The sequence below is a fragment of the Cariama cristata genome, unplaced genomic scaffold, assembly GCF_000690535.1.
Source record: "Cariama cristata isolate BGI_N322 unplaced genomic scaffold, ASM69053v1 scaffold31957, whole genome shotgun sequence".
Lineage (NCBI taxonomy): Eukaryota > Metazoa > Chordata > Aves > Cariamiformes > Cariamidae > Cariama > Cariama cristata.
Window position 1 is genome coordinate 1 of NW_009627812.1, and position 27791 is coordinate 27791.

Below are 27791 nucleotides of genomic sequence, written 5' to 3' on the forward strand. Positions count from 1 at the left end.
ATATATGAATATACATATGCCCACACACAGACAAACATATAAGGGTACACAACCCTCCCTATATGAATGTGCTTTGCCTTTTTTGGGTGTACGAGTATATTTCTGTAAATGCTCTCCACTTGTGGTTATACATTTATGAGTAATATCCAACTTTCAGTCATAATTAACACCATGTGGCTTTCTGTATAATAATTGCTTTGGGACAAAAAACCTTGCAGATGGTTTCAAGAGTGACTCGTAACTCGCCATCAATGTAAAAAGATTAAATAAGATGAGCCCACTCCCTCTGAATGGAATAAGCCATTTTCATTGATTTCAATGGGAGCAGGCGCAACTTACTTTCTACAGCAGACAGAGAACATGTATTATATTCGTTAAATGAAAGTTTGATTTCATTGCACTTAAAATTATTCATGTTCTGTTAGCAAATGGTTTGAGATTTTATAACCTAGAGCATTTGCTGAATTCTGCTTTGTATTTTCCTCACAGCAATTGGAAGGACCCTCATTCCTCGTTATTTTAGCACTGTCTTTGAAGGAGGTGTAACAGACCTGTATTACATTCTCAAGCACTCAAAAGAGTCATACCACAACTCATCCATCACAGTGGACTGTGATCAATGCACCATGGTCACCCAGCATGGAAAACCCATGTTTACCAAGGTAACAGGGAAGACTCAATAAAACATGTTGTTGGTTTTTGTGTTTCTTTTTCAGTGTGTATAAGGGTGAAAAATATTGGCTGTTGCATTTTTCTGGTAGACTGAGATTATTTCTAATACTGAAAACCCTTGAAGCCATTTAATTACTATTTTCTATGTTCATTATGTGACTGGAAAATTCTGTGGGCATCCTCTGCAATTCTCCTGGAAAGACTGCAAGAGAAGCACATAATGCCAGGTTGCCAGATCCATCAGTTGTACGTGAATTAAATTCAACCTGCTCATCTCCTTTTCTCAGGGCTTGATTTTAAAGCAACAATGACACTGCTGGTACCTATCATTTGGGATGGTATGCATTACATTTGATACTTACCCAGTCCAAGGGGTAAATCTCTAGGAAAACAGTGATTTAATACAGTAGGATGCCAGTCCAAAGGGCAGTGAAGTCAATGGAAGGAGTCAATTGATTTAAACATGCTCTGGATCAGGCAGTTAGTGAATATTCAATATTTGTAATTGATAGTGAATTATCTTCATGTATTGGCCACTTCTAGTCTTGTAATTAAACTGAGTGCCATGTACTTATAAAAAACAGTACCAGAAAGGCAGAAAATACAAATTAAAACAAGAAGTTTCTTATATTAAAAAGATGAGTATACTGATTTTCCAAATGGAAATGTCCCCTTTCATAAATTAACAGGAAATGATGATTTTCCATCTTGTACCTGTTCATTTGTATGAATTTTAACCTTTGTATGAAGAAAAGCACAAAAGGAGAAGGGGCAGCAGGAAGAGACAACCCATCACCCATCCATGTTGCCCTTGGCTCACGGGGCTGTGGAGGTTTCAGAGTCAATAAAGGCACCAGCTATGGACAGCATCATGACCAGGGCTCACGTGGCTTATCCTGCTCTAGCACGTATGTGAGTCCCATCCCTTCTTAGGGTCTTCCCTGCCATCTTCATGGCTCTTGGAGTGAGGCTCAAAGAAGAGGGAGAGGAAGCCGCTGGTGTGTGGAGCACTGATGAGCTGAGAGGTGTGTGTTTAATGGTGTTGTCGATCCAGGTCTCCCACTCCAACCCTCTGTGACGTACATAGACACAGAGACAGAGAGAGATGCAAAGAGACCAGCTATTCCTAGGTAGCACCTCTTTGCCACCTGCTTACGAGAAGATGTGCATGCTGGCCACATGCAGAGGATGTGACAAGACCATACAGCAGCTGATTCTCTGCAGAGCTCCCTAAAGTGGTTTCTGTGTCATTTCTCTTTGTGTTAGCTCTAGTGCAATGGCAAATAAAAGGGTTTTTTTTGGGAATCAGTAAATTCAACATGCTTTTCTCAATTCAATTAGTTTATTTTACTTATCATGGCAGCACATTACAGCGTTGTTACTTTGGAAAGGAGGCTAGTATCCAGCAAGTCAAAGACAGACGAGCAACAGGGCCTAGGCTGGGTGCACACCTCATGTTAGGGGGCCACAGTCGCCTCCCGTTTCACCACCATGTTGTGTGCCGGGAATCTCCGTCTACCACAGCCCTGGCAGTACATGGTCTGCTTCAGCCCTGACATTTCTGTTGCAAATTCCAATATAAATCTCTGTATCCTGGTAGAAAAGTTCAGGTGGGGATGTGATCTGGATTCTAGGAGAAAAAATAGGGGTTTTTTTATGGTTGTATGTTTAAAATATGACTGTGTCAGTAAGAGCAAATTTGAAATAAAACACAGTAGTTGGTGGAATAAGGGAGAAAAGAATATATGACTCTTTCAGAAATGTTAGAGCCGAATGTTGTCTCAGCTGTGTGTGTGTAACTTCTAGCAGAGATACTGAGGGTACAGATCTTGCACCCAAAGGTAAACTTCTCCTCTCACGGCGTCAGTGGTGGAACAAAGCAGACCTCCCATAACAAGCAGCTCTCCAATGGACTGTGTAGCTCCTTAGGTCATGTCTGAGTTTGACGAAGTGAAACTACCACGAAGGGGTTTTTTAATGCAAAAAATACAGACTAACTGTATTTGTTAATAGCTGTTTCAGTTTCACAAACAACTTCTAAGCTTCAAATTCACTAACTTCTAATATAACAGGCTGAAACAGTTCTCCTCATGTATGGAATTAGGAATCCACAGCTGCATTTTATTAATTTCAACATTTTCCTAGTTAGAGCAACTCACTGCATAGTGCCGTATTGGATGAATATACAAAATGGCATTTCCAAGTTTTTTCAAACAAATATGGCTAGAACATGCCTAACAGTAAGAATATGAATAGTTCAGCTTGTCTTTAGAGGGCAAGAGGTCCTTATAAATTGTCACACACTTAAAAATTGATTTATCAAGGTATAAATAAATACCATAAAGAATTTAATACAATTCAATGGCATGAATTAAATGTGGTAAAAGAAGAGACTGAAGCTCTGACTACTATCTTTGTTTACCTGGCAGATGCTTTATTTTTTTTCTCCAGGTAAAGGAAAGCTTTAGGAGTCTTCCTAAGTCTCTGTTTTCACCGTGTTTACCGACACACCAACTTTATGTGTAGGCAAACTGTTTCCGCAGTTAGCAAAGTTTATATTTCCCAAACGACTGGCAGAGGCGAGCTTTGCCTTCGCCACTAGAGCAGTGAGCACCCCGTGTTTGAACCATTCCCTTCCTGCACCCAACAGTGGGGCCATCAGCTGGATTTTGTAGGTGAAGCCCTTAAAACTAAGTGATTTTAATCCTTACTAACAATCTCAGGCATTTCTCAGATTTGTATAAGTTTTAGGTATCTTTTCAAGCAACAGCTCAGGTTTGAGACAGGGTAGTTAATAAAAGAGGAAGACTTCTAAAAGATGCCCAATGTTAGGAGAATGAGACTCTGAGCAATAAGGCACAGGACCAAAGTTGGTTTTCATAGGTGCGAGCAGTTGAAATTCCTACAATTAATAAGTGCAGTGAAGGGGTTAAAAAGCTATTGGTTAGTTTGAGAAATGTTCTTTTTTAGTTTTTTCCTGGCCTAGTCTAGAGCAACCACGTGACATACTGAATGCCTGCCAGCCTCTTTCTTGTTGATCCTCCGGAGACCATCTGTGCTGGGGGCATTGATTAGAGTGTGTCTGCTGGGATTACATCTTTTCTGTTGCCATGCCAACTAATCAGCTGATTTTGGTTACCACAGAAACAAAATGTCAGAGCTCACAGTACGGTAACATGAATTCAGCACAACAGAAAATGTTTTCTTAATTGGAGACCCTTTTGATTTTTTGGATTCTATGTAAAAGGCAGATTTTTTTTTTAAAAAAAAAAGAAAAAAAGAGGGCCATTTAAAATAAGAACTGCACCAATTTTATTGATTAAAAGCAATGCGTAAAATTCTGCTGTACATAAGGAAATTAAATTCCTTTATAAGATGTATAAATTTTTACCACTGTGATATGAAGAATGTGTTTCACTTTTTCTATTAAAATTTGTTAATGCCAATGTATAAAATAAATCTGTTAAGAGCTGTGGGGTTTTGAGCTTAAGAGGAGGAACATTTGAGAAGCCACAGGTATTATTATAAAAAAATATTTTAAACCTGAAATATTTTGATGTTCACTGGTCAGTAATCAGGATCCTTGGCCTCAACGCAGTAATATTAATATAAAATGTTTTTCTTTGACTCTTTATGTGTGTGCATGTGTTCCCCTATGCAATTTCTCATCATAGTGCAAACGATGTGAAAATCAAAATCAGAGTGAAATGACAAAATAAGTTACATTAAAAAGGCATCACTGAGGTGTGTTGAAAAGGGCAGACGAAAACCTGTTGCAAGATTCTCCTTCATAGGTCTACAGTAATTTGTCTATATAGTATGCCTGTTAAAATTACCTACATGTTTTTGCAGAAACAACCAGGAGAAAAAACTATGATGACATTAAGTAAATGGTTAACCAGAAAAGCCACACATTGCCCAAGTGGGAGCTAGCTAAGTCTGAGTTTGGGCTTGTAAAAAGGCTCAACAGACTCAGCTGAATTTAGGGTGGCTAGTTGTTCAGTCAACTGTTATTTGTATTAAAATTAAAGTTGCAGAAACATTTTCTTTTGAAAACCATTACACCCTATTTCACAATATCTCTGTGCCCTGCACTTGCAAGTTTACTTTGAACAGGAATTGTAAGTCTAAACATCCAATTTAAAAAAAAAATAAATCAATGACAGAGGTAGTTAATTATCAGATCAGGTGTCATTTACAGTATTCCACGGTACCCCTAGTCAAGATACCATGCTGGGCAGATATTTTGCACCTTAAAGAAGACTACAGCCACAGCAGTTTTCCCACATAAAATTGTGGAGAATTGTTTAAAAATCCCCAGTAATTTATTTTATTTTTCGTTTCAAGGTAGTACCCACTTGCTACATTTATTCCTCCCATATTTTCTCTCCTTTCTTAGACAAGACCCCTCACAAAGCCATGTGAGCCACTTTCTGTGGAAGCAGCTCCGTTGTTCATGACTGCAACCTCTCCTCTGCTCCCCTGGCTCTCAAACCTGCCATGGCAGCACAGCTCATACAGCCCGATGGCCGACACCCTGTCTGCCTTTCCTTGGAGAGAGGGATTAATAAAAGTAATAAGAAATGAAAGAAAAATAAAAATGTGATAAAATGCCTGGAAAAGACAGGGACACTTGGAAAAGACAAGAAGGAAAAAAATCTGGTTTGGCCACAGGCATTCAGGGCACTGCGTACTCCAACTGGACATGAAAGGAAGGTTTCTATGCCAAGCTATTGTAAGGAAAGGGCAACATAAACCAGGTTCAAATGACTGATTCAGCAACTTGATGTCAAGTGCATGCAGTTGCACCACAGCCACCTCCACTGTGAGGTTCAGTCATTAATTAGCAGTAGCAATCTGTGAGGGAAAGATGATGCAATAAATAAGATTTAGTGCACACAATATTCTATGTTTGTAAAATGCTATAAAATCTATAGTATTATAAGTTACTGTCTCCATGGTAAGGCCTATGAAGTCATTTTCCCACATTCATTTTTTGTCCCCAAGAGAACGAAAACCAATTAATCTAGCAGAGATGAACAATAGAATACTGCTCTGATATTTTTGAATGTTGTTTAATCGATGATACAATGCCATTGAAAACAAAATTCCTGGGAATTTATTTCATGCATTTTGTGTATTCTAGGTATGCACAGAAGGACGTCTTATCTTGGAGTTTACTTTTGATGATCTTATGAGAATAAAAACATGGCACTTTACTATTAGACAGTACAGAGAATTAGTCCCACGCAGCATTCTAGCCATGCATGTAAGTAATCCTTTTTTCATTTGACCTAATGCAAAGACATGAGATTAGGTTTATGAGGAACTCCAGCAAATTTCACACCCAAGGCAATTAACTCTAAATATTTTGGTTTGCCTGCAACTACCTCCATTTACAAGTTCTGTCATCACTCCCTTGTTTCTCAGTGCTCTATTGTTGCCACTGTTGCTATGTTTTAATTTTGTTTTAGCACATAGTTTTCCTTTTAATCCCATTTGGTGGTCTGTATGATTTGGGCCCAAAATCTGTCCTTATTGATATGAACTACACTAAAGTCAGTGAATTTTCATCATTGTACATACAAATTATATTAGTCTTGAAATGAAGCAAACTAATGTTACCTTTGCATGAGACAGAAAATAAGTAAGTACCATATATTTTCTTAGAAACCTTTAGAATTTTAATCTAGTTTTTTTTTTTTTTTTGCATTTCAAGACTTTTGTAATTGAATGAAAACACACACAATAGAACATTAAAATATTAAGTATTCTACAAGTTGAAGACAAAATATTATAAGGTAAATCATTGCGGAGAAACAAAGGACAGAATCTTATTGCCACTTCCAGTTTGGCACTGTAGAAGCGTTCTAACTAGTAGTGCTTCATATACAAAATTAAATGCAGGACTGTGTTTTTATAGAGAGTAAGAACACTGGCCCAAACATGTGCCTGTATTTTGACATCAAGTTACCTAGATATCCATAGGTAAAGATACATTCTTAGTGAAGAATTTTAAATGAATTAAGAAGCCTGGACTCTTTTGAAAATGCTATCAGAGGCCTGAAGAAAATACCTTCGAAAACCTGCCCTACCATTTCTGTCCCAGGGTTCTCTTCTATTTCAGAGGGCTGTTCTTCTGAACTCTTCAACAGTATCCCATTAAGGGACAACAAGAATGGCCGTGAGCAACATTATGTGTTTAGGGGGCTGCTGCAATTCAAAGAGAGTGGAAGCAGGTTAGCCAGCAACCAGCAGGTATTAATTTTAGTAATGAGATTGATCTCATTTTAAAGAGGAGGCTGGTCTCACAGGTAAAGCTCCTGGCTAGGGTCAGTGAAGGACTGTACTTGCATTTTCCTGTTTAATTCTGGGAAAATAACTTAGACTAGAAGGGTTCTCCAGCCTGTGCTTGATGCTGTTTACATGATCAGCTCTGCTGAAGGTGCCTTGATGAGTTCTCTCTGCTTCAATTTCTTATCCACAAAAAGAAAGTGATACCTTCTTTATTCCTACCTTTGTCTGCTTAGTCTCCTGGGGCTCCCAGCCAACAAATGGAAGGCTCAAATTGTACTGTGATCCCTCAGGAAGCTCTTTGGTGGGGCCCTGCTCATTTGCAGCTCTGTGTGTGGCTGGACCTCCTAGGTCTGTCTTTTGAATGGGCAGGGACAGAAGGAAGATACTGGAAAACAGTCTTCATTCTGGTCCAATTTCATAATGTTTTACATTCTTCTATGCAAACAGAACTCTGTAGCTTATTACGTAAATTCAGCATCAATGTGTAATTTTTTCATAGGAGTGGCATTTCTTTTCAGAGAACTCTCCCTGCACTCCACCAAGCACATAGAGAAAAACAAATAGACAAAAAGGAAAGTGAAAATTCTTTTTTTCCTCTGTTGTTTAGGCACAAGACCCTCAGGTGCTGGAGCAGCTGTCCAAAAACATCACTCGAATGGGTCTGACAAACTTCACCCTCAACTACCTCAGGGTAAGTGTACCATAACTGATGATTATTGTGAGCATTTTTTAAAAGGTACTGTTAGCTTTGAGTCAAGGTAATGAGAGCAGAGCTTGTGTCGGTCAGGTAAGAAATGGACCTAACCCTTAATGAGAGTGGAAGAGAAACACAGAGACTGTAATAAAGATGTAGCTGCTAACAGTGCACCATTAAAAAGCATAAGAATTTTATCATGGAGTTGAAGTGAGTAGCCCCTGTTTTTAACAGTCTTTCTTCTCAGTTTTGAATAACGGCTTTATTTTTTGTAAGCAAGAAGTTCCCCACCATTTTTCGTCTCTCACTGTTCATGGGAAAATGGCAGCTCATTTTATTAAGAGCTGCCTGTCTTCTCCAGCTCTTTGACCTCGCCACCTCTCACAGGCAGAGGCAGGGCTGAGGGAAGGCTCAGCGCCAGCCCCTTTTTGCAGCAGTCCCTCAAAGCAGTCCTCACTTGCCTCTGGGAGTCTGAGCTTCCTCCTCAGCCTTGCACTGAATTGAGAGTGGTTTTTATGATTAAATAATGCGTTTGTTCCCATTGCTTTTTGACCCTTGAAGTGCATTCAAAGTTTGGAAGTTTATTTTTATTTTTGAAAGTATTCCCTGGTGTGGGCTTACAATGCATACACTGAAATATGGGTTTGTAGAGTTCATATTTCAAGGTTAAAATTCAGATTTTTCTTATTTTTAGACATGCCATTAGTAGATAAAATGAGGCAAATTGCCTAATGATACACCATGCTAACTTGGCCAAGAATATCTGATTTTATTCTTTTTAATTCTATGAGTAATTATTCAAAATGCTTTTTAAAGATAACAAGAACATTACACTGAAAATAACTGCATTTTCTAATGTAGAGCTGTACCTGACCATCTATATTTTAGCTGCACTTCATTCAGGTCTATGAACCTTGTAATACTTTCCCTATGGATGGAGTCCTACCCCCAGAGTGTTTTGAACCCAGGGAGGACTGTGTGCAGGACTGAGATATGTAGTGAGATCTCTCTCACTGTATCTCTACAGCTTATAGACAGCCTGTAGTTGTACTTACTCTCCCAATATGATAAGCCATTCTTGTTTATGTGGTGTTAGCCTAAAAGTTACTGTTCAAATTATAGTCTGAGTTGAGCAGGGTGAGTCTGCTGTAGTATAACTGAAGGAAGAATATGGCATAAAACCTCAGAGGAATAATACATTGTATTAGAATATTTCCATGTATAAATTCAAGAATAACATGTCTTATGTTGTGCCTATTGTATTCTCATAGTTAGTTTAGTCTGTAGTTTGGTACAGAGCCACCATTGTGCTTTGGCAACGTCCCCATAGCCACGCTGTCATTGTCTCGTGGTGAGGCATCCTAGAGCACGTTCTCCAGAAATCCCCACTGGGGATTCTTCCTCAGTCAAACCAAGTTTGGCATTGCACCCTTGTAGCAAACTGGGCAGCAAGTGGCTGGTTTAGGGTAGGCTGTTTCCATGTTTTCTTTCCAAATTGTCCTGTGGCACAAGGCGTTGCCCCACTTTTGAAGTCTTTGATCCCCTTAGCATGACTGAACACACCAGCAAGCACTTGGGCTGGCCCACACCAGCCACAGTACTCAGTAGCTATCCTCTGCAAAGCTCGGGGGGCCATGCTGAATTTGCAGCTCTGTCTCTGTCTATGATCCCTTCTGGGTCCTTTGTGGTATATTCTGTAATCGTTGAATGTGACAATGCAAATGAGAAAGGCAGGATCCCTGTTAGGACGCATCAGGCACCCGTGCTGCTCCCCCCATCAACATCAAAAAAAAAAAAGGAAGGAAGGAAGGGGGGAAGGGAGAAAAAAAGTCCTCAGGAAAAAAAAAAAAATGAGATCAAGATAAGCACTAGGGAGATGAGCAGTGAAGTGGAAGGGGATGAAAAGATGAAGTCTTACTTTTTTACTTCTTCCAGACTAGTTTTGTTAGCTTAACAGACAACATTAGGTCTCTGGGTGCAAAGCTTCCTCTGGCTCCCGCTGTGGTGATTCCAAAAGGAAATCTTTTTCTTCCCAAGCCAGTCTTTGCATCTGTCGTTCTTGTGGTGAGGAATTGATCATTCTGCTCTTTTTTTCAGGTGTTCAGCTCATCATGGGAACTCGTATTACCTGATATATTTCCATTTTTATTTACTTCTATCCTAATTACTTTCTTCTGTTAATTTTAACATTAAAATCTTTCCTGAACTCAGGACTGTAAAATCATGCACTAAAAAAATGTGGTAAATGCACTTAGATTTAAGGTGTTTTGTTTTGTGGGTTTTTTTAAGTCAGCATTTTATGATTTTTTTATTCAGTCTTCCCAGTGTTTAGTAATTAGCAGTGTTACATGGTTTTGAATAAAGATTTGAAACTAAGCATAAAAATTATTTCCATTTTTTTTCCTGCTGCACACAGCAAAGGCTTGTGATACTCATAAGTGAAAACTTCACTGATGGGCAGAATTAATCATTTTTATTCTCCAATGTGCACACAGCAGCAAGCTGTGCTGCAGTCTCTTTTAAGGCAGAAATTAAACCTGGATTTCAGATGGTTGTGATATAAAGGTATAGCCTGTGTTTTTTACGCTCTAGACAACACAGAATGCTAAATCATTGCTAGTTGGGATAATTGCAGTTGCTGGCATGTAAACCTCCGTTTCAGAGTGCCACATGCCTGTAGAGCCACAGCTTTGGATGTGTGCCCTGGTTTGTCTTCATTCACTCTGAGTAAAGCTGTCCAGCACAGAAGAACATTGATTTTGTAAATCATGTTTAATACAAATTTAAAATGTATCTTCTTGGAACATGGAGATGAAATGTTTTGTCCTGTGTCATCTCCCAAATGCTCTTTCTCTCTGCTTTCTCTGTCTCAGTATAAAACCATAGGCTTCCTTTCTTTCTAGTTACTAGTTTGTTTTGTTCCAGCATAATTGATTACCTCATCAATGGGGTCAGCATACTTTGCTGTAGCTGCTGACTAGGAGTTGAATAGGCCGTCTCAGAAATAATGAGCAAAACCTTGTAGGTTTTAAATTAATATCAAGTTTTTTTAAATGTAATTTCTCATCAAGTCATCAAGTGGTGGATATTATGAACTATCAAATAATAAGGCCAAGACCTATATCCTAGTCTCAGTCAATAGGAGTCTGAAAACAAACAGGAATCCTGTACAGAGTTTGAAGATGGAGATAGCACTCAGAAGAAGTTTCCACCAAGCTACGATAATTTAGTCCCCACACATTACATTATTTTTTATATATGTAATTTTCTAGTTGCTCAGCTATTTTATTTAAATCTTCAATGCGTAATGGATTTGAATGCACTCTGAAAACAGTAGCTTTATACCAGCAGCACTATTCACAATTTGGAGCTCAAATGTTTCTTGCTGCCTTCTATAAAATGATTTGTTCTCTCAAAATTTCTGACATTATAAAAAAGCCAGCCCCTAATGTCAATTAGGCGGGACTACCTGACCTGAGCCTTGAAATATAGTTGTATCTTGCCCGGCTGGTTTTCAAAATTTGTCTCTACTTTTTTGCACTGGCTGGGTTGGAGTGATTTCTTAGAGCTGTTCCCCAGGTGTGCATCCTCCTCAGGCTGTGGTTTGCTCTGGCAGCCGCTTTATTGGTGTTAATGGCACCAAATCTGCATCTGCCCTTTGCGAAGTGAGAGTTAGCATGGCAGAGCCCTCCCACTCTGCGTCAGGAGAGGTATCTAGGCAAGGGAATGCACGCTCCCGTTTCCCCTTACATCCTGTATGACTATATTAACCAAGGCTTATCTGAACTACAAATTATTCAATTTGTTTGTTTCCTGTATAAAACAATAATGAAGTGTTACGATTGCAATGCAGAGGACAATATTTTCTGAATCCTCCCTTTCAGTAATTTAGTTCCTCACTAGACATTTTCAGATTTCTTCTGCTAGCAGGATAACATGAATTATTTAATGGGACACAATTTTCTAAAGGCAATACTTACATTATAATCAAAAGCCATTTGTATATATACCCATTGTGTATGCAAAATTTTCTTTTGCACATCCAAAATAGACACGCATGCACTGGCTTCCTTTAATGTGCAGGGAAGTTTGCTTTTCTAAATACAGTTTCATGCATGGAAAGAATATGAACTCAAATCATGTGGGAGCTATGTTGCTCCTACTATGTAACTATTTGTGGTAGCTATCTGGTCGATATTTTACAGCTGTTTGTGTATCTTCAGTGAAGAAGGAGAAAGAATACGTGCAAGTGTGTTAAGGATGCAGAGTCAGGTACTTGGGGAAAAGAAATGCTGTATTTAGAGTCACCCATGCAACATGAATTCGTTTCCCTTTGTGAGTAACATTATGTCGTCATCTTCTAACGACATCATCATGCATTATGTTTCCCACAGACTTCCCAATGCATGCAGTGCACGGGATGACTAGCTCTTTACTCAGTAGCAAGTGCTCCAGTGCTACTCATTTCCTTGTAGGCTTTTCTGCAGCATCATTCCAGTATCTCAGCTGCAAACGCGAACGGCTGCATAGCACCTGCCAGCTGAAGAGGCATTGTCATTCCTAGTGCGCACGTGTGGCACTGAGGCACACGGACAAGCAGCGGGGCACTCTGAGGGGTCAGCTAAGGGCAGGCGGCCATTCTGAGAAAGCAAGGGCTTGATTTTGCAGAGCGCTTGGAGTTTCATCTTGCCCCATATACTAATAACAAAACTATTGCCATTGGATTCAGTCTGTTGTCTCAGGCTAGTTATAGAGTTGAAAAAGGAGCAGATGGTATTTCTGGGAACACACTGGTGAAAATGCTTTTTCCATGACTTAGTACCACAGCAGAGCTTGAGAGCAGGGGCAGTTTGTTAAAGCAGCATTGGGTTACTCTAAGCTCATCCTTTCTTGTTCTGCACTTCCCTGCTTCATGTTTCTGCTACGTTTCCATTTCCTCAGTAGGTATGAAGTCCTACACACAGCAATTTTGTTTACTTTGTGCTGTGCACTGAATGGGGGGTGCTAGGGAAACAGAGTATGTGATCATGTAGCGAGATGCTGTATCCTAATGGATATGAATAAGAAGTTAAGGATTCACAAGCTCTCAAAGCGGAAGGGTTGAATCATTGAATCATTCTGGAGCTTTGCCTATGAAAGCTGCCAAAATTTTAAAGAATCCTCAGAACTGGAGGTGCTGAAAGCAGACACACCATTTTGTAGATTTTATTCCTATAAATGATGGAAATTTTCAACCTAAACCGATTCAGCTTGGGGCAGCTCTTCCCAGTCAAAATCAGAGAGTTGTCACAGAAGGATTCAGATGAGTATAGCTGGCTATCCATAATCTATCTGTGCCAGCTATAATTAGCTGATTCTGCCAAGGTTTGCTGGTAATGTAATTTCTTAGCATTTATTTTAGTAATGATCACAGTGGGTTTTGTTCCTCTTTTTTTATACATCTAATGCTTATAGACAGTGTTATATGTTACTTTCAGAATAATAAATGAGAAGAAATGTATTCTTTGCAACTGCTCATATAGTCAAATGTTAGCTTTTCATTTTTTTAATAAAGACACAACATCGCAGAATAGTTATATCAAGAGTTATTCCATCACAAGCAGGAAAGATCAGAGAAGATGATATAGCAGGATTTTTAAAAAATAAGTGGTCAGGATGGAGTGGGTGGGAGAAGGGAGCAGAGATGGGAGAGTTGCAGAAGATGGGACAGGTAGAGAATGAAGCACCAACTTGGAAACGTTCTGAAGAGAAGATGGAATCTGAAGCAGTCTCTGGATAGGACACGGGTTGGAAAGATAACATTCATATTGTTAACAGTAATAGTGGTGTGCTTTTCATCCATTGATCTCTAAGCATTTTGTTAAAACAAATGAAATGTTTTGTAGATGGGAGAATTGTGACACATGAGAAGGAAAAATAATGGAGCAAACCCAATAGCATTTATAAAAAATCAGATGGCAGTTTTAAACCAGACTTTGGAGAGTACAGTGAGCTGGTGCAGTAGCGACCACTTCTGCTTCTCATGGCTCAGAAACAGATTTTAGTGTCTGTGGATAGCAGGAATTTCAGAAGTCAGTGAAAAATGGGGAATGGGAAGAGAGTGCAAGTGATTAGAGAACAAATCGGGATTTTTGCAGAAATGGCAAATTTTACCGGTATTCTGGAGATGGTAATGGCCAGTCTTCACACAAAGGGCACTAACAGGCTCATGGTATCCGTTAAGGAGAAAGATATATTGTGTATGAACACCAGCCAGCTACCATGCCCACTGGACATACAGACCATATGACCTTTGAAATAAAATTAAGGTCTGGACTAATGAGAATGAAAAGATGATAATCAGCGATGTGAGTCCTTGAAGCACACATGAGTAAGAAATCCGAATGAAGTTAAGCTGCAGCAGTTTAGAAATAAAAAAGTCTGAAAGGTAAAAGGGAGAAAAAGAGAGACAAAGCACTAGCCTTATAAAAACAAGCTACAACATTTGAACTAATTATGTTATTTCAGAAAAGAAAAAAGAGGAAGGAAAAAAAAGTCCAAGAACACGGCCACAGGCTCTCTTCTTAGAAGACCAAATTAAAGCTTGGACTAGTATGCAGTGCAGTCATAAATAATAATAACTATTAATTAAGTTTAGGAATGAGAGCTGCAGAGGTACGATTTGTATGAAGACCTGAAAACGCCAAACCCAGCTTCTTGTTCAAAGCAATGAAAACAGCAAAAATTTTAATTAGTTGTTTAATATTGAATATCCATGGGTGTTTGGTGCAAATTGTTATGCAGGGAGGGGTGGGTGCTCAGAAGAGGTCAAGAAATAGGCTTTAATTCAAAGCTGGTGGTTCAAATCTTTGTTCTTGGAAGCAGTTTTTTTAGAACCTGAAGTATTCATTGTGGAAAGCTTCTGGCAGCCCTATGGTCTGCTCTTGATTTGGAAAGTGAACCTTATACCCCGCCACCTCGTGTTTTTAATCCTCAGAAAGATTATTTCAGGAGTCTGTTTATTGTGATATCACAACCAACTAGACCATATAATCTTTTTTAATAATTTTCTATATGTAGTTAACTTTACTGGTTAGCATGCGTGTCCCTTCCTCTTCCTCTGCCATTCTTTCTATAGGTAAAATGGCATTACTGCTTACCCATCTCTGCAGGAGAGACCTTCTGTGATGCATCTCAAACTCAGATTTGGCTTTTCCATGTCAATTTATGTTGGAGGTTTGCTTTGGGCCCCTGGGTTTGATCCTATTTCTAGGATGTTCCTGAAAAGCTCTTGTCTGTCTTGTGTGATGCCCTGATCCTTATCCGTATGGAGGATGCTTCCTCACTTTGTCATTCAGTCTGTCCGTATACTCCCACTTTTCTGTCTGTAATCTCGCCATTTTATATTCACAACAGAAACCCTGAAAAACAAATCCTGACTCTAAACAGTAAAACAGAGCGAGCATTTCAAAAGTGAATAATAGGCCTGGGTTTCTGTGGGTTTTAGAGACTGGCACACACAAAGCTAAATTTGTCTTCAGTCACCTCCCTCATACTGGTGCAAGCACTGTCAGAGCTGGGTCAGGAGACTGATCTGATGAAAAACCTAATCTAGTCCTTTCCACCCAAATGATGACCATCCTTAATAGCTCCCTGAGTGCTACTTGTGCTGGGCAGGGAAGAGAGCAGCAGTATGGGTTCGTATCAGCTGGCATCTGTCTTGAAGTTGGACCCTGTCTCCAAATTTGCCAGCGCTGAAAGGAGAGGACAAGAAAGTGCTGGAGAATCCTACAGATCCTACACTGTAAATTTCTCTTTCTTACTTCTGGAACTGAAAACATTGTAGTGAGTGTGTCTGACCTATTATGGTCTCACACTCCTATAAATGTATTCACTTCAGTAGAGTGACTACTGACTTTCAGCGGTACAATTTAGAGCAGACTCTTGCTCATACCAAATTACCATAATTTACAAAACTTGAATTGAAAACAAAATAAGCAGAAAGAGAAAAGCTTGATTTATTGCACTGGTTCCAAGTGAAAAACAAAATTCTGACTATATATGTACATATGGATATAAATGGAATGCACATTTTTGTAGATACCCTATGAACTGTTTAGTAACTTACTGATTAATTGCAAATATTATCCATTTGCACTAACCGATTAGAAAACTCTAGTAAACTTTTTCACTGCTGTATGTACACATATATGAATGTCAGTGTCTATCTAGTGGTCATTAATGTGCAAATCTGTACATTGCTTTTGATTTCTAAGCATACCTTCTGTTCACATTAAAGGAAATATCAACAGCTGTATCAAATTAGTAAACAGAAGCCCATGATTTTGTGTTTACCTTGCCTAAGGTAGACCCATAGGATGTAATGTGGAGAATCTACAGGCACTCTGCCGATAAGCAGAGGTGCTGAACCAGACCTGTACTGATGCATGAATGAGGCTTGTGAGCAGAGTGGAGGCAGAAGACATTATCAAAATGATAACACAGGTTTCCATCTGAATTGTGTCATTTCTGGTACAGTGTTCTGCCCAGCTAGAAAACTGTGCTATATTGAGTATTCCTCTCTACCCCAAATTGCCTCCTTAGTCCTGTGCTCTGTTACCCTTTCTAGTCAGTGTTACTGCCTCACCGTTACTTAATAAAGCAGTTTGTTAATCAAAGATCCAGTTCAACATCTATTAAAGTCAATGGGTATATCTCCTTTGATCCAAATGTCATCTCATAGTTTTTCATTTATTCAGAGGTCTTTTGTATCCATAAAATCCAATTTATTGAAATTAATTTCTCCATTCCCTTGGGCAATTTTAGCCATGAAAATGCCATGCTTCATGAACAACAACAACAACTGGTTACTTTTATTACGTTTTTTGTTGTTGTTTTGTTTTGGAGTTTTGTGACAAAAGAAAATTAACTTGATTTAGCCATAGATTATAGTTCTTAGGTAAGCCCAAAGGAACAAATATCAACTTGGGGATCTGATTTGAAGAAAGGGTTTAGGAATAGAAAAGAATGAGGGAATACAAAAGAATAGATCTTCTTTCATAGCAAGGCAGAGAACTTTCTCATTTTATTAATCATTCAGGCAAAACTTGGAGCTGATTTAATTAAAGGACTATGCACCATTTCTACCCAAGATAAGATGATTTTACATAAAGTAAGTATGAGGCACGTGAAAAAAAGCCCACAGCCATATTCCCTAGCCTAGATTTCATAGCATCTCGTTTATAAAGCAGGATTGGACCAGCCATGCTGGATCAAAACCTCCGAGGAAAACACAAGCACTGTCTAAACAAAACGGTGTTGTTGATTAGGCAGAGATCACAGTACTGTCCGGAGCAGACCTTGGCTCGCTCTGGTGCTTCCCTGCACCAGCTTCATCAGGAGCGTTACTACTCTGTATACCACAGTGTAATATAGATCCCAAGTCTACAAGAAGGCAGAATTTTCTTTCTAGAGACTTTCCAATCAAAGTAATTAAATATAAAATGGAATAATCTTCTGATAGTGATATGCAAAGGAAGGAAGTAAAGTTTCAATCTTCTAAACACTACACTGGACCTTTCCACTGATTAGCTTTTGACAAGATGTATTAGAGCTATGGTGTAATTTGAAATATTATAGTCTATTTAATAGCAAGTCGCTGTCTTTTATAAATCTCCCAGTATTGTGATGGTATTCCAGTGTATCCTTGGATGCCTTACTGATTTTCTTTCCCAATGTGGTAGATGAAATGTGCAGCCATACAAAAGAGACAATATCATATATTCTATTGCTAAGTGCCCTCGAACAATGTAATTTTTTTAATGAATTAATTTTATGAAAATAATTGCAATAAGAAACAGAACATGAAATACAGCTTGCTCATTATGATAGCTAACAGTGTAAGGAGAAAGAAAAATTATTCAGAACAAAATGTATATTCTTGGAGTCTTTCAATGTTATCACCAAAATTGTATTCATGACACTTTTTGTTTCTTTTGTGCACCTTCTTGGTGGTTAATTGTATCTCGAAGACCATCTGGTCTCTTTATTTCTCAGCTTCTTCAAATTCTTTTTAGTTTAGTGTAAGGATAGGTTGGTTCCTATAGTCTTATTTTAATATTTAGATCCCTACTGTGGGCCACTTTACTACCTAAAGTAAGCTTCATGTTGCTATGATAAATGGTAGGGAAAAATTCTGCTTTCAATTACATGAGTACAGAAACTGGAATAATATCTCGGAAAGCAGCGGTCTTTCTCCAGAGTGACATGTGGGTGCAAAACTTCTCCTGTGGTATCTGTATATTTCATTACCTTTAGAAATAGAAGGTATGAACACTATCAGATTAATCAGTGAACTTCACAGCAGCAAAGGACATGTGGACACTGTCATGTTCTGACCTCCAAGGCTTACTCCCAATCAGCCCAGATCTGCTGAGACCACAGGGAGCAGCCATGCACTGCTCGAGACTCTTCTGAGTAGTAACCCAGTTTAGAGGGAAAAGGCTGCCTCCCTTCTAGACCAAATGAAAAAGGACCACAAAAGCTTCAAGGGCTTTCTTTTTCTTTTTCACTGACTGCTGCAGCAGGGATTAGAAATACATGAAGCAAGGGGAAAGGCAGCAGAAACAAATCTACCCACATAAGCCAAAGCACTGGAGCCCCACAGGGGGCTTGAGAGAAGGCTGCTGTCTATGAAGATGCTCTCACTTCTCTGCTTACGATGTCCTCCCATGTTTCTTGCACTAAATTCTGCTAATGACCATTTCCTTGAAGAGGATAGAAAACCAGAGAAATCATAGAAAGGGTCAAAATGTAAAAAAAAAAAACTTTTTTAACACTGATTGGTTTGGAGGGATATTTTAGACTTTCTTCTCTCCATTTCCTTTAAGTGAAATTAAAGAAGAAAGCAGCCTTTTTAGACACCTGCTATGAAGGCAGTTATTGGTCCTTGATAATGCTGTTGTTTAAATGGAAGTTGTGACTGCTTAGTACTTCTCGAGATGGATGTATCATGCCAGTTTTTACTCCTAATTTATATTCTCACACAAACCTAAAGGGAGCTTACATTTTTAACTTCCAGTGTTTGATTTCATTGTTCAAAGTTTTGTTCTTTTATAGTTTCTTTCTGGACAAGAATTAGATTAGAGAGAACTTCAGAGGATATCAACTGCAAGAGGGTTATTGATTTCAGTGGAATTATACTGAGTTATAAAAAAATCAGGCCAAAACAGGGAAACAAAACTTAGAGGAAAAATACATGCATTTAATATTCTTCAAGCTTGCTATGACAAAACTTTTAAAAGGTGAGCTGCTTAAATTTTGCCTACACTCATTTCTTTTGGGCACATAAACTTATGCTTTCCCAAACAATTAATACACTTCATCTTTGCTCAGCTTCCTACTAGTGAGGCTGGAATCAAGTTCTTGAGACAGTGTCTGAGGCTAGTTATGGATACAGGCCTAAAAGCTATTCATCTATATGTGTAATCATGGAAGGTGATGTATATAAAGGTGAAAACAACCATTTGTCGTCACAGTCTAGCTTAAAGATGATCTGTGCCTTGGGAATAAGGCAATATGGGCAGTTTTTCTTCTCATTAGCTACTTTATTTGTATCTGCAGGGGCTGTCAGAAACATGCATTTAATAACACTCAACTCTCTGTGTTTTAATAAATAAGGCTGTATGAATCCATAGAATGTCATAGAAATTGTGATTGTGCAGAAAACGCCTTTGGTGATGAACAATTCAACCTCCCGCTTGGGAGCACTCAAAAAAATTAAACAAAACCCAGAAGGGATTAATCTAGGATGACTTTTTTGGTTTTTGCTTATCACATAGATGTTTTTGTATGAATATAAAATTCTGTGTTTTCCCCAGTTTTAGTTGGAAAGAAACCCCTATATTAGTTGGCTATTTTAGGCAGTGTGTTACTGAGGCAATGGGAAAGTCCAGGGAGTGCATCTGTGGTTGGTTATCAGTATTAAACACCTTGAATGAATTGCATAGCGTCGGGAAAACCAGATGACTTCAGCCGTCCAAAAAGTACAAGAAAATACATTGCCTGCAGGATCTTGCAGCTATTATAAAATAGAAATAATTATGAAGAGGGGAAAAAAGTTCATCCACGTACATTTACTAAAGTATATGTCCATGACATCATTGAAAATGTGCCTGAAAGTTCCAGCATAGTAAAGCCATTTCCTATAATGGATTTTGTTATGCCTTCTCATATTTTTGGTGGACTCTGAAAATCTAGATCTGCCTGCACTTTCACCATCATAGTAGCTGATCTTTTAGGAATTTTTAATTTTTTATTCTAGCAATATTGTTATAAAAGCCATTAGACGCATTGCACAGGTGAGAAGCTTTAGGATGCTCAGAAAGTCATAAAGCCACAGTCAGACTTATGGGCTTCACTGCAACCTTCAGCTAGAGGCTTATTTTTGACTGGAGTTCCTTGCTTGGGACACCACAGGCATCTGTGCCATGCTGGTTTCAGCCAGCCATTCTTTCATTTATTTTTACAGCACAGCATTGGAGGTGGTAAGTGATGCCTGGCTTTATCTGCTATTCCAGAACCCTTGCCCAGAAGTCTTGAGATATAGGTCAATGTCCTCCTTAACCTGAGGGAGTTCAAAGTCTCATGTGCCGATGCACCTTGAACAGGCTAAAAAACCAGTGTGTGCTGTGAGCAAGCTCTTGAAGCTGGGCCACGGTGCAACCAGGAGGGCATGGCTCCCTGGGTCAGAAAGGAAAGTACAAAAAGTAGCCAGATGGTCTCAGCTGATAGGGTGCGTGGCTGACTAAGAATGAAGACTTCTGTGCTTCAGTCTCTGCTCTCAGGATCCATTTTTTTGTTGAAGAACCACTGAAAAGCAGGTTGGAGTGAAGGTGCCAGTGATTGCTCTTCTATGTACTTAAGCCATCCAGGTCAATCAGATTTAGAGCTCATTTGTCTATTCAAGACCCTCAGGTTATGTCCATCCTTGTATATTATACAGCATCTAGCGATGTTCTGAAGTATCTGAATGCAATGTCTATACTCTTTTAGAGTTGTCTCTGGCCTGCTTTGCTGACTCTCAAATAATTCCTGAGCATAGTTCAGGAGTCACCATTGCTGGAAGGCAATTTGTATGTGGTCTCTTGTCTGGGTGCATGGGAAGGCTTAATGTTATGAAGGTGGGACATTCTCTGCGAGTTGGCCTCACTGCCAGAGAACAGCACTGGCACGTTTAGTTTACTAGGGTTGCTATGGCTTCAGGGGGCTTAAACACACTGTTTTATGAATTCTGAATTGTTTGAGTATGTGCCAGGTTCACCTCAACCAAGGCAGGTGAAACACAGGTGCCTCAGCAGGACTTTATGTCTCATGCTAAGAGCATGAGTTGAATGCTTAAATGTAGATACTTTTGGATCCTTTTTTTTTCTGACGTTGCATTTAGTGTTATGACCATGGTCACAGACCAAGAATGAGCTTGAAGACCAGCTCTCCTAATTTTTTGCCTGATGTCATTACTACCATTTCATTAATTTTTTTCTACATTAACAGAAACGCATGCTTGTGTGTACATATTCTTTCTGTCACAGGAAAATGCTACTATTGCCCTCCTGTGTACTGGGGTCACAGTTGGTAATAACAATTTGCTCTGTCAGCTAGCAGGAGAAGTGGCAGTCTCTTTTACTCCCTTCCCATATACACTTCTAGCAGTGACAGAAATACCTTTACTTACCTCTCTGGAAGAGGCCAGCTGCCTAGACTGGAGGCAGGTTTGTAATGGCCAAGCATCCAAGTGCCCAACTGGTACATAACACATCATGTTCCAGGATGTGAGGATAACTCCTGAATGCCGTGGAGAACCTGTAACACTTGGAAGTGTGTATCTGGGTCCACAAAATGGGGCTGAAAACTGAAAAAAAAAAAGCCACCTTCTTCCTGAATACCTCTGGTCCTTGTGTACCTGTCTGAGTAAAGTAAGAATTTATTCTTTGATTTCTTTTGTTAGTGCTGCAAAGTCATGCAGCTTGAGAATATTAGAAGGGTTTCTCCTTTCTGAGTCACACTTTACAACAGAATTGTTAAGGGCCGAGTGCAGTGTTTTATTGTGGTGATATATGAGATAGAAGGAACACAGCTTGACTTTCAAACTCCAAGCAAGAGTTTGCAGTGCTAGCAATTAGGAAAAAGATATTTGTACATGTAAACTGCCAGTCTTATCTGGAAATCACTGTGAGATAATAATCTTGGGACCTTATGATGTTATTTTACCAAGACACAAATGAAGTATAACAGCAGTTTAAGGACCCTGTTGTGCGAAACTTTGCACAAATCTAGTAATAGATCAGCTGGTCTGTTTTTAAAAGGAGGGAAGGAAGACTATTTCTTTTCCCCCCAAAGGAACTGCTACAAAGCTATTTGCCTTATCAGAAGAACACCTTTTTCCTGAATGTTATCTCTGACATTTGTTCTGTATAACCTAATGAGGGCAGATGGAACACCATGGGAATGAGTTATTGTTGATTTGATATAATTTTAACTTTGTTTCAAGCCTGCACATGGAGTTGGTATTTTGAGTCTTCATTTTGCTTATTGGTGACCTTGGGATATTTTATAGTCAATAAGAAGGAAAAAAAAATAGTGCTTCTTTTTACTGCTAGGCTGTTAGGTGGCTCAAAGTCTTATCTAGAGACTGTGACAGAGTTTCTATATATTTTTTCTTCTGTGAGCAGCAGAGAGTGTTGCTTGATCTCCCCACATAAAATGGTAGGGAGTGATTTAGACTCTTCCCTGAATGTTTGATTTAGACCTCTTACATATCTCATAACAAACACACAGTGGTCTTTCTGGCGTGCAAAGGAAAGATTTAACCTTATCTGTGCCCAGGTGCAGCCCCTTCCCATCCTGGCATGAACCCAGAGGTGTGTTAAACTCTGGATCAGACAGAATATGAGGTTGTAGAATATCAAAGCTCAGGGAATATTTTGACTCAGTGTCTTGAATCTTAAATGGCTGAACAACCATGGTCTGTTTACATGTCTCTAATACTTTACATGGTACTGTAACACCAAACCCTGGATGAAGGTGAATTTCCAGTGCTGCTGCTCTGCCAGGATCAGGGGGCAGCTTCTATCACATTAATAAGGAAAACTGCTTTAGCTCAGCCTGCCAGATAAATGACCGTTCTTTGGAATTCCATCAGGAAACCAGTTCTTCTAAAAACCACTTTCTCGTCTTCACCATACTTGGCTACTGGGAAAACTAGAAGAGTCATACACAGATAAAAAGAAATTCAAATGCAATATAGAACTAAATGTAATTTTCTCTGTTGTCATCTATCCTGGCTTCTGGCCAAAGAGAATTGGTCCCCAGCTGTTATGTCATCTTACTTATCCAGCCCAGCCATAGTGGAGTAAGGGTGATCCGCAAGAGCTCTTCTGAGGCTGAACCTGAGAGCCACAAGCCTCCACAGTACCATCAGTCTCTGCTCCAGAATGACCATTTCTGGGGATCTGAGATAACCAGTGGTAATTAGAGCTGACGTAAGATAGCTTTGCTTAAACAAGCCAGCAAGGATCTGGCTCAGAACACAGTCCTAAAAATGCCTTTGTCTGTCACCAAGCAGAAAACCTTCTCCAATTGCTTTCAGAAACCCACACACGGATTGGCTGTCTGTACCAGTTTCTTAAGCAGCATTTGTCCCACATGACCAGTTTCAGCCACACATTTCTGCCCACATGCTGCCTATTCCCTTGGTTATTTTTTGGACAGATCTGTTCCCCTAGCTGGTTTGCTGTACAGCTACACAAATAGCTGGGCTCACACAGCAGTGGGGACAGCATGGTGCTGCCTAAGCTGGCATTGCCACCTAAGAAACAGCAGCCTTAGTGTAGTGTCCTTTGGTTCCTGTCCCTTTCTAAAGCTCCCACACGATTTCTTCTGGTCTTGCTCTCTGGGAGAGGGGGAGAAGAGAGAGAAGGCAATCAATTAGTCCTAACATCTCTGAAACAAGATTTTTCCTAAGTAGCAGCTTATTCAATATTTGTTGGGTCATTCAATCACAGGTTATACAGTCAGATTACAAATACTTGCAATCTTCTTGCTTCTCAACAAGAGAAGAGTTCAACTCATTTCTCTGCTTAGCCACAGATTGCTGAAGGGTTGGGGAAACTGGGGCATACCTAGTGAATATAAAAATATTGCCATCATTTTTCATGTTCTCCACACCCTAAATGTTCACTTCGTGGTGCACATACCATATTGCTTCCCAGAACACCAAGGCTAGGGTTGCAGTCTGCAAAACTAGAGGAAGGCTTAAAAACAAGGGGTCAGAAAGAGCATATTCCTGCTAAAGCTTTGCTGGTCAGTGGTGTCTGCAGCCTAATTTATCCTCATGTCTTGATCAATTGACTCATGCCATAATGATCTCATACTTTTCCCATTCAATCTCAGAATATTTTTAATGATTGGAAATCTCTGGCTCTGGCTGTGCTTTGTACTTTGTGTCATCTCTTAGACTTCAGGAAACTTCTTACTAAGAGTTTCCACCTTTTGGTGGAGCTAACTAAAAGGCTCTCCAAGCTGTATGATTCTTCATCATCAGCTCCCAGAATGAACCCACTTGGGAAGAACAAGATAAATCAAACAACATAGGCAAGGACAATTCACAATAATAAAGTAGCTGCATTAATCTCAAAACAGCAATTCAAAGGAGCATAGGGTTAAGCAAATACTGTATATGCCAGTTCATTTGCACCATCAATCAGAAGGGGAAAGGATAGTAGACACATGGGATTGTGTGTTGGAATACATTTGGAAAAAGAAAATTGTTTCAGAAAGCTATGAAAACAAAAACCTGGGTGCTTACAAGTCTGCAGCCAGGAGCGGGAAGGAAAAATGATGTCATTTCGTAGACCTCAGAGATTTGATTTTTTCATTTACCATTTTTAGGAGTGGGGAAGGTTGTGGAGCTTAATATTATCTACTCTGGAGTCTAGTTCAGACTCAGATACAAATTGCTATTTAACTGTAGGAAACACAAGTGTGAAAATTATTATGCAGAGAATAAGAAGCACAGATTTTTCAAACATGCTTGGATGCTGTGAATGAGTACCTTCAAAGTTGGGGCTTGTACACAGTCACCAAGATACAGCCACAGACTGATGGTGGTTTAGATAATGCAGCTGTTTACTAAGAATCTGTTGTGTTGATCAGAGCAGGTGATAGGCATTTGGATCCTTTCATCTGATCTTTGGATCAATAACGTTACTGAGGATGCTTTCCTGTAAAATATGATCAAAAGCTAAGAAACTCCGTTGTTCAGCTGCTATTGTGAAATATGTGTATTAGTCAAAAGATTATATTGGATTTATGCGTTGCCAAACATAGGAACAGTAATATAGGGAAAAAAGATCCCAGTATTCCAGTAGTCTGGGAAGTACTGGTGCATCTCTCTGAAGTGTCACATGGTGTATTAGCATGTACAAAACCATTTCAACCACTGGAAATATGTGTTTATTTCTCTTCATCGAGACTGCTTAAATATTGGAAGTTACAAGTTTTCACTTGTAATATGAATTGCTATAAGAAATGTAACTGAATTGTTACTTATTTAATTGATAATAATTACACTTAACAATCTGTGCCACAGAAGATAATGGCTGTGGAAGTCAAAAGACATTTGCACAGAAGTTTAACTTGGTGATAAATGGCTTCCTGTGTGAGATGACACACAAAAGCTGCAAATACTGTCCCATCTTTAAAGACTTGAGAAATTCTTGTTTAGGTGCCGGAAAAAATAAAAGAGGAAAATAATTTTCTGTGTCCTTTCTTTCACTGTTGAATAGGACAATATTCTGGAACATGATGGTAAAAATTAGAAGGGTCCCTGAAAAATGCAGTAAAAAGTAGTAATTGTTTAGATAGTTTAATTTTCAGTTCTTATAGTATCAGAACACCTCGAAATTACTCATAAAAGCGTCGTTGATTCATAGATAGATGGTGTTAAAGGACATAAGGCATCAGCAGAGAATCCAGTCAGACTTTCTGTATGTCATAGGCTGTTATATTTTACTGAATTACTACCAAACTGAGCCCAGTGGCTTCCATTTCATGGAGACATAACTGGTGTTTGGCAAGAGCAGAAAGTATCCTCATAGTACCCATTTTGAATTATGGAATTATTAGTTTCCTTATTATATAGATGGGACATAGAGTAGTTTAGGGAACCATTGGAAGGTCTTTCTGGATGCTGCATGCTCTACCAGGAGGCTATTTTCTTGGGGGGGGGGAAGAAAACACCACGGGAATCTTAAGGTCTCAGTAACTCCTTCCCCATAAAACTGCCTTCTCCTGACACTGGTGGTGATAATGAGAATTTGACGATTGTTCTGTGACTTGTGTGATATTTTCAGTCCTGGCTGGAACACATTAAAAAGCTGTTTTGAAGATAGAGGATACATTACTCTGATCACACCAGCAGAAAAGTTCAAAATCTGTCCTTGCTCTCTAAAAGCACTGAACTGCCTGAGGAAAATTGATCTGTTAGCATAGGCAAAATTACCCAAACTGTGTGCCAGAAGTAAAATTGACATTGCCTTGCTCATGTAAGATGTAAATTGTAAATATTTTTCATAAATAAATTATAAAAAGCCATATCATAATTGTTGTTGTGGTCAGAGTTTCCAGGGACAGACAGTGTCTCGTGAGCTTCCAGGGACATTGTGGCCACTCTGGAAATAACAGCTGCACTGTCTCCAGCAGCACCAGGACCACTGCATACTGTCTACATGCATCAGTAATGTATGGACAGTGCTATCTGCAAGTGATCACACATTTGGCTTCCCGATCCAGAAACGTAGGTCTGTCCAATTAATCCAGTTCCTCTTCACCATGGAAAACAAATAGGACATCCCAGTCACCAGACCTGTGGCTGTCATTAGGTAGATGATGTTCTTGGCATAAGTCTCTCTGGCTGCATTTCCACTAGTAAACCAAACAGAGCTACATCACTGAGTTGAGAGCTGGCATATAAATATCCCCCCAGGTGAGCTGTTGGCACGTTTTCTCAGACAATTTTTCCCATGCCACCTCACTCTCTCCCAGACTGCGTCTTGGTACCGTTCTCCAAGCAGCCTGGGTGAGTGATGGTTTCCAGTAAGAAGTGTGACTGGGGCTGCGCTCCACTGGCAGCAGGCAGAGTTTATCTGGGTGCACACAACCGCTGCTCTGCCATGTGCCATGAAGGCTGGAGAATGGGCCTCACCCATTTTGTTTGGGAGCATAAATGTACCCCAAAGTCTGTGGTTCCATACCCATTAGTAATGGATCCTTATGTGCTGGATCACCAAGCCATATAAACTTAACGTGGATCAGATGGGAGCAAAATTACATTTTGGTTATATTAACAGAGCATCCGTGGTGGAATTTAGACTGACTTTGTTCTTTCTGCTGGGCAATACCTGATCTGATGCTGGAATGGAACTGGCAAATGATTCCTTGTATGGTATGACGTGTGCTGATATAAAAGTAATCTGTCAAATATTTTTGAAAAAATTTGAACCAGTCAAATTAATTTATACGAGTACAGCTCTCTGCATCACTGGTACCCAGGAGCTTTAACACTAGCGTTGCTGTGCTGCTGAAGCACACCCTTAGTCACACAGTTAATGGCATTGAGAGCAGTGCTGCAGTGCAGTTTGTAGCACCGATACACACACAGAAGACCTTTTTCAATATTGCTATTATTGAGAACTTCAAATGAATGGATGCATTTGAAAGACTTCCCAGAAAATACATTTCCTTTTCAGCTGGCAGCTCGGTTATTCATCTAAGTAGTCTGTGGATTAAGTAATTTGACAACCATTGAAAGGTTTCTTTTTGTGAAACAATTGTGTGTTATTGCTCTCTCCTTTTTCCATTTCACCTGTACCACTAACCCAGAAATTCAACACAGACTTATCAAGACACACACAGAGACCAGACAGCAGCCACACGAAGTAGTGTGTGATGATGCTGGTGCATCTCAGGAACTACCGCAGGACGGGGTTGTAGAAGACTGGGAAGGGAAAAATAGAAGCAGGGAAGGGGTTAAGAAGATTGTTTTTTCCTATTTGTGTTTTAGCTCGCTTCTTTACATACATGGGGAAAGCGC

General features: G+C 39.4%; 1 protein-coding gene across 1 annotated transcript in view; it reads left to right on the forward strand.

Moving 5' to 3' along the window:
• Positions 1-489: 489 nt before the first annotated feature.
• The window catches only part of LDB2 (LIM domain binding 2), a gene marked incomplete at its 5' end in the record, with an annotated part of 51842 nt that continues 24540 nt past the window's right edge, over positions 490-27791 (forward strand). Inside the window, 3 exons of the mRNA XM_009704562.1 lie at positions 490-662; positions 5819-5941; positions 7577-7660. Of these exons, the coding sequence (XP_009702864.1) occupies positions 490-662; positions 5819-5941; positions 7577-7660 (380 nt within the window). The remainder of the gene's footprint in view (positions 663-5818; positions 5942-7576; positions 7661-27791) is intronic.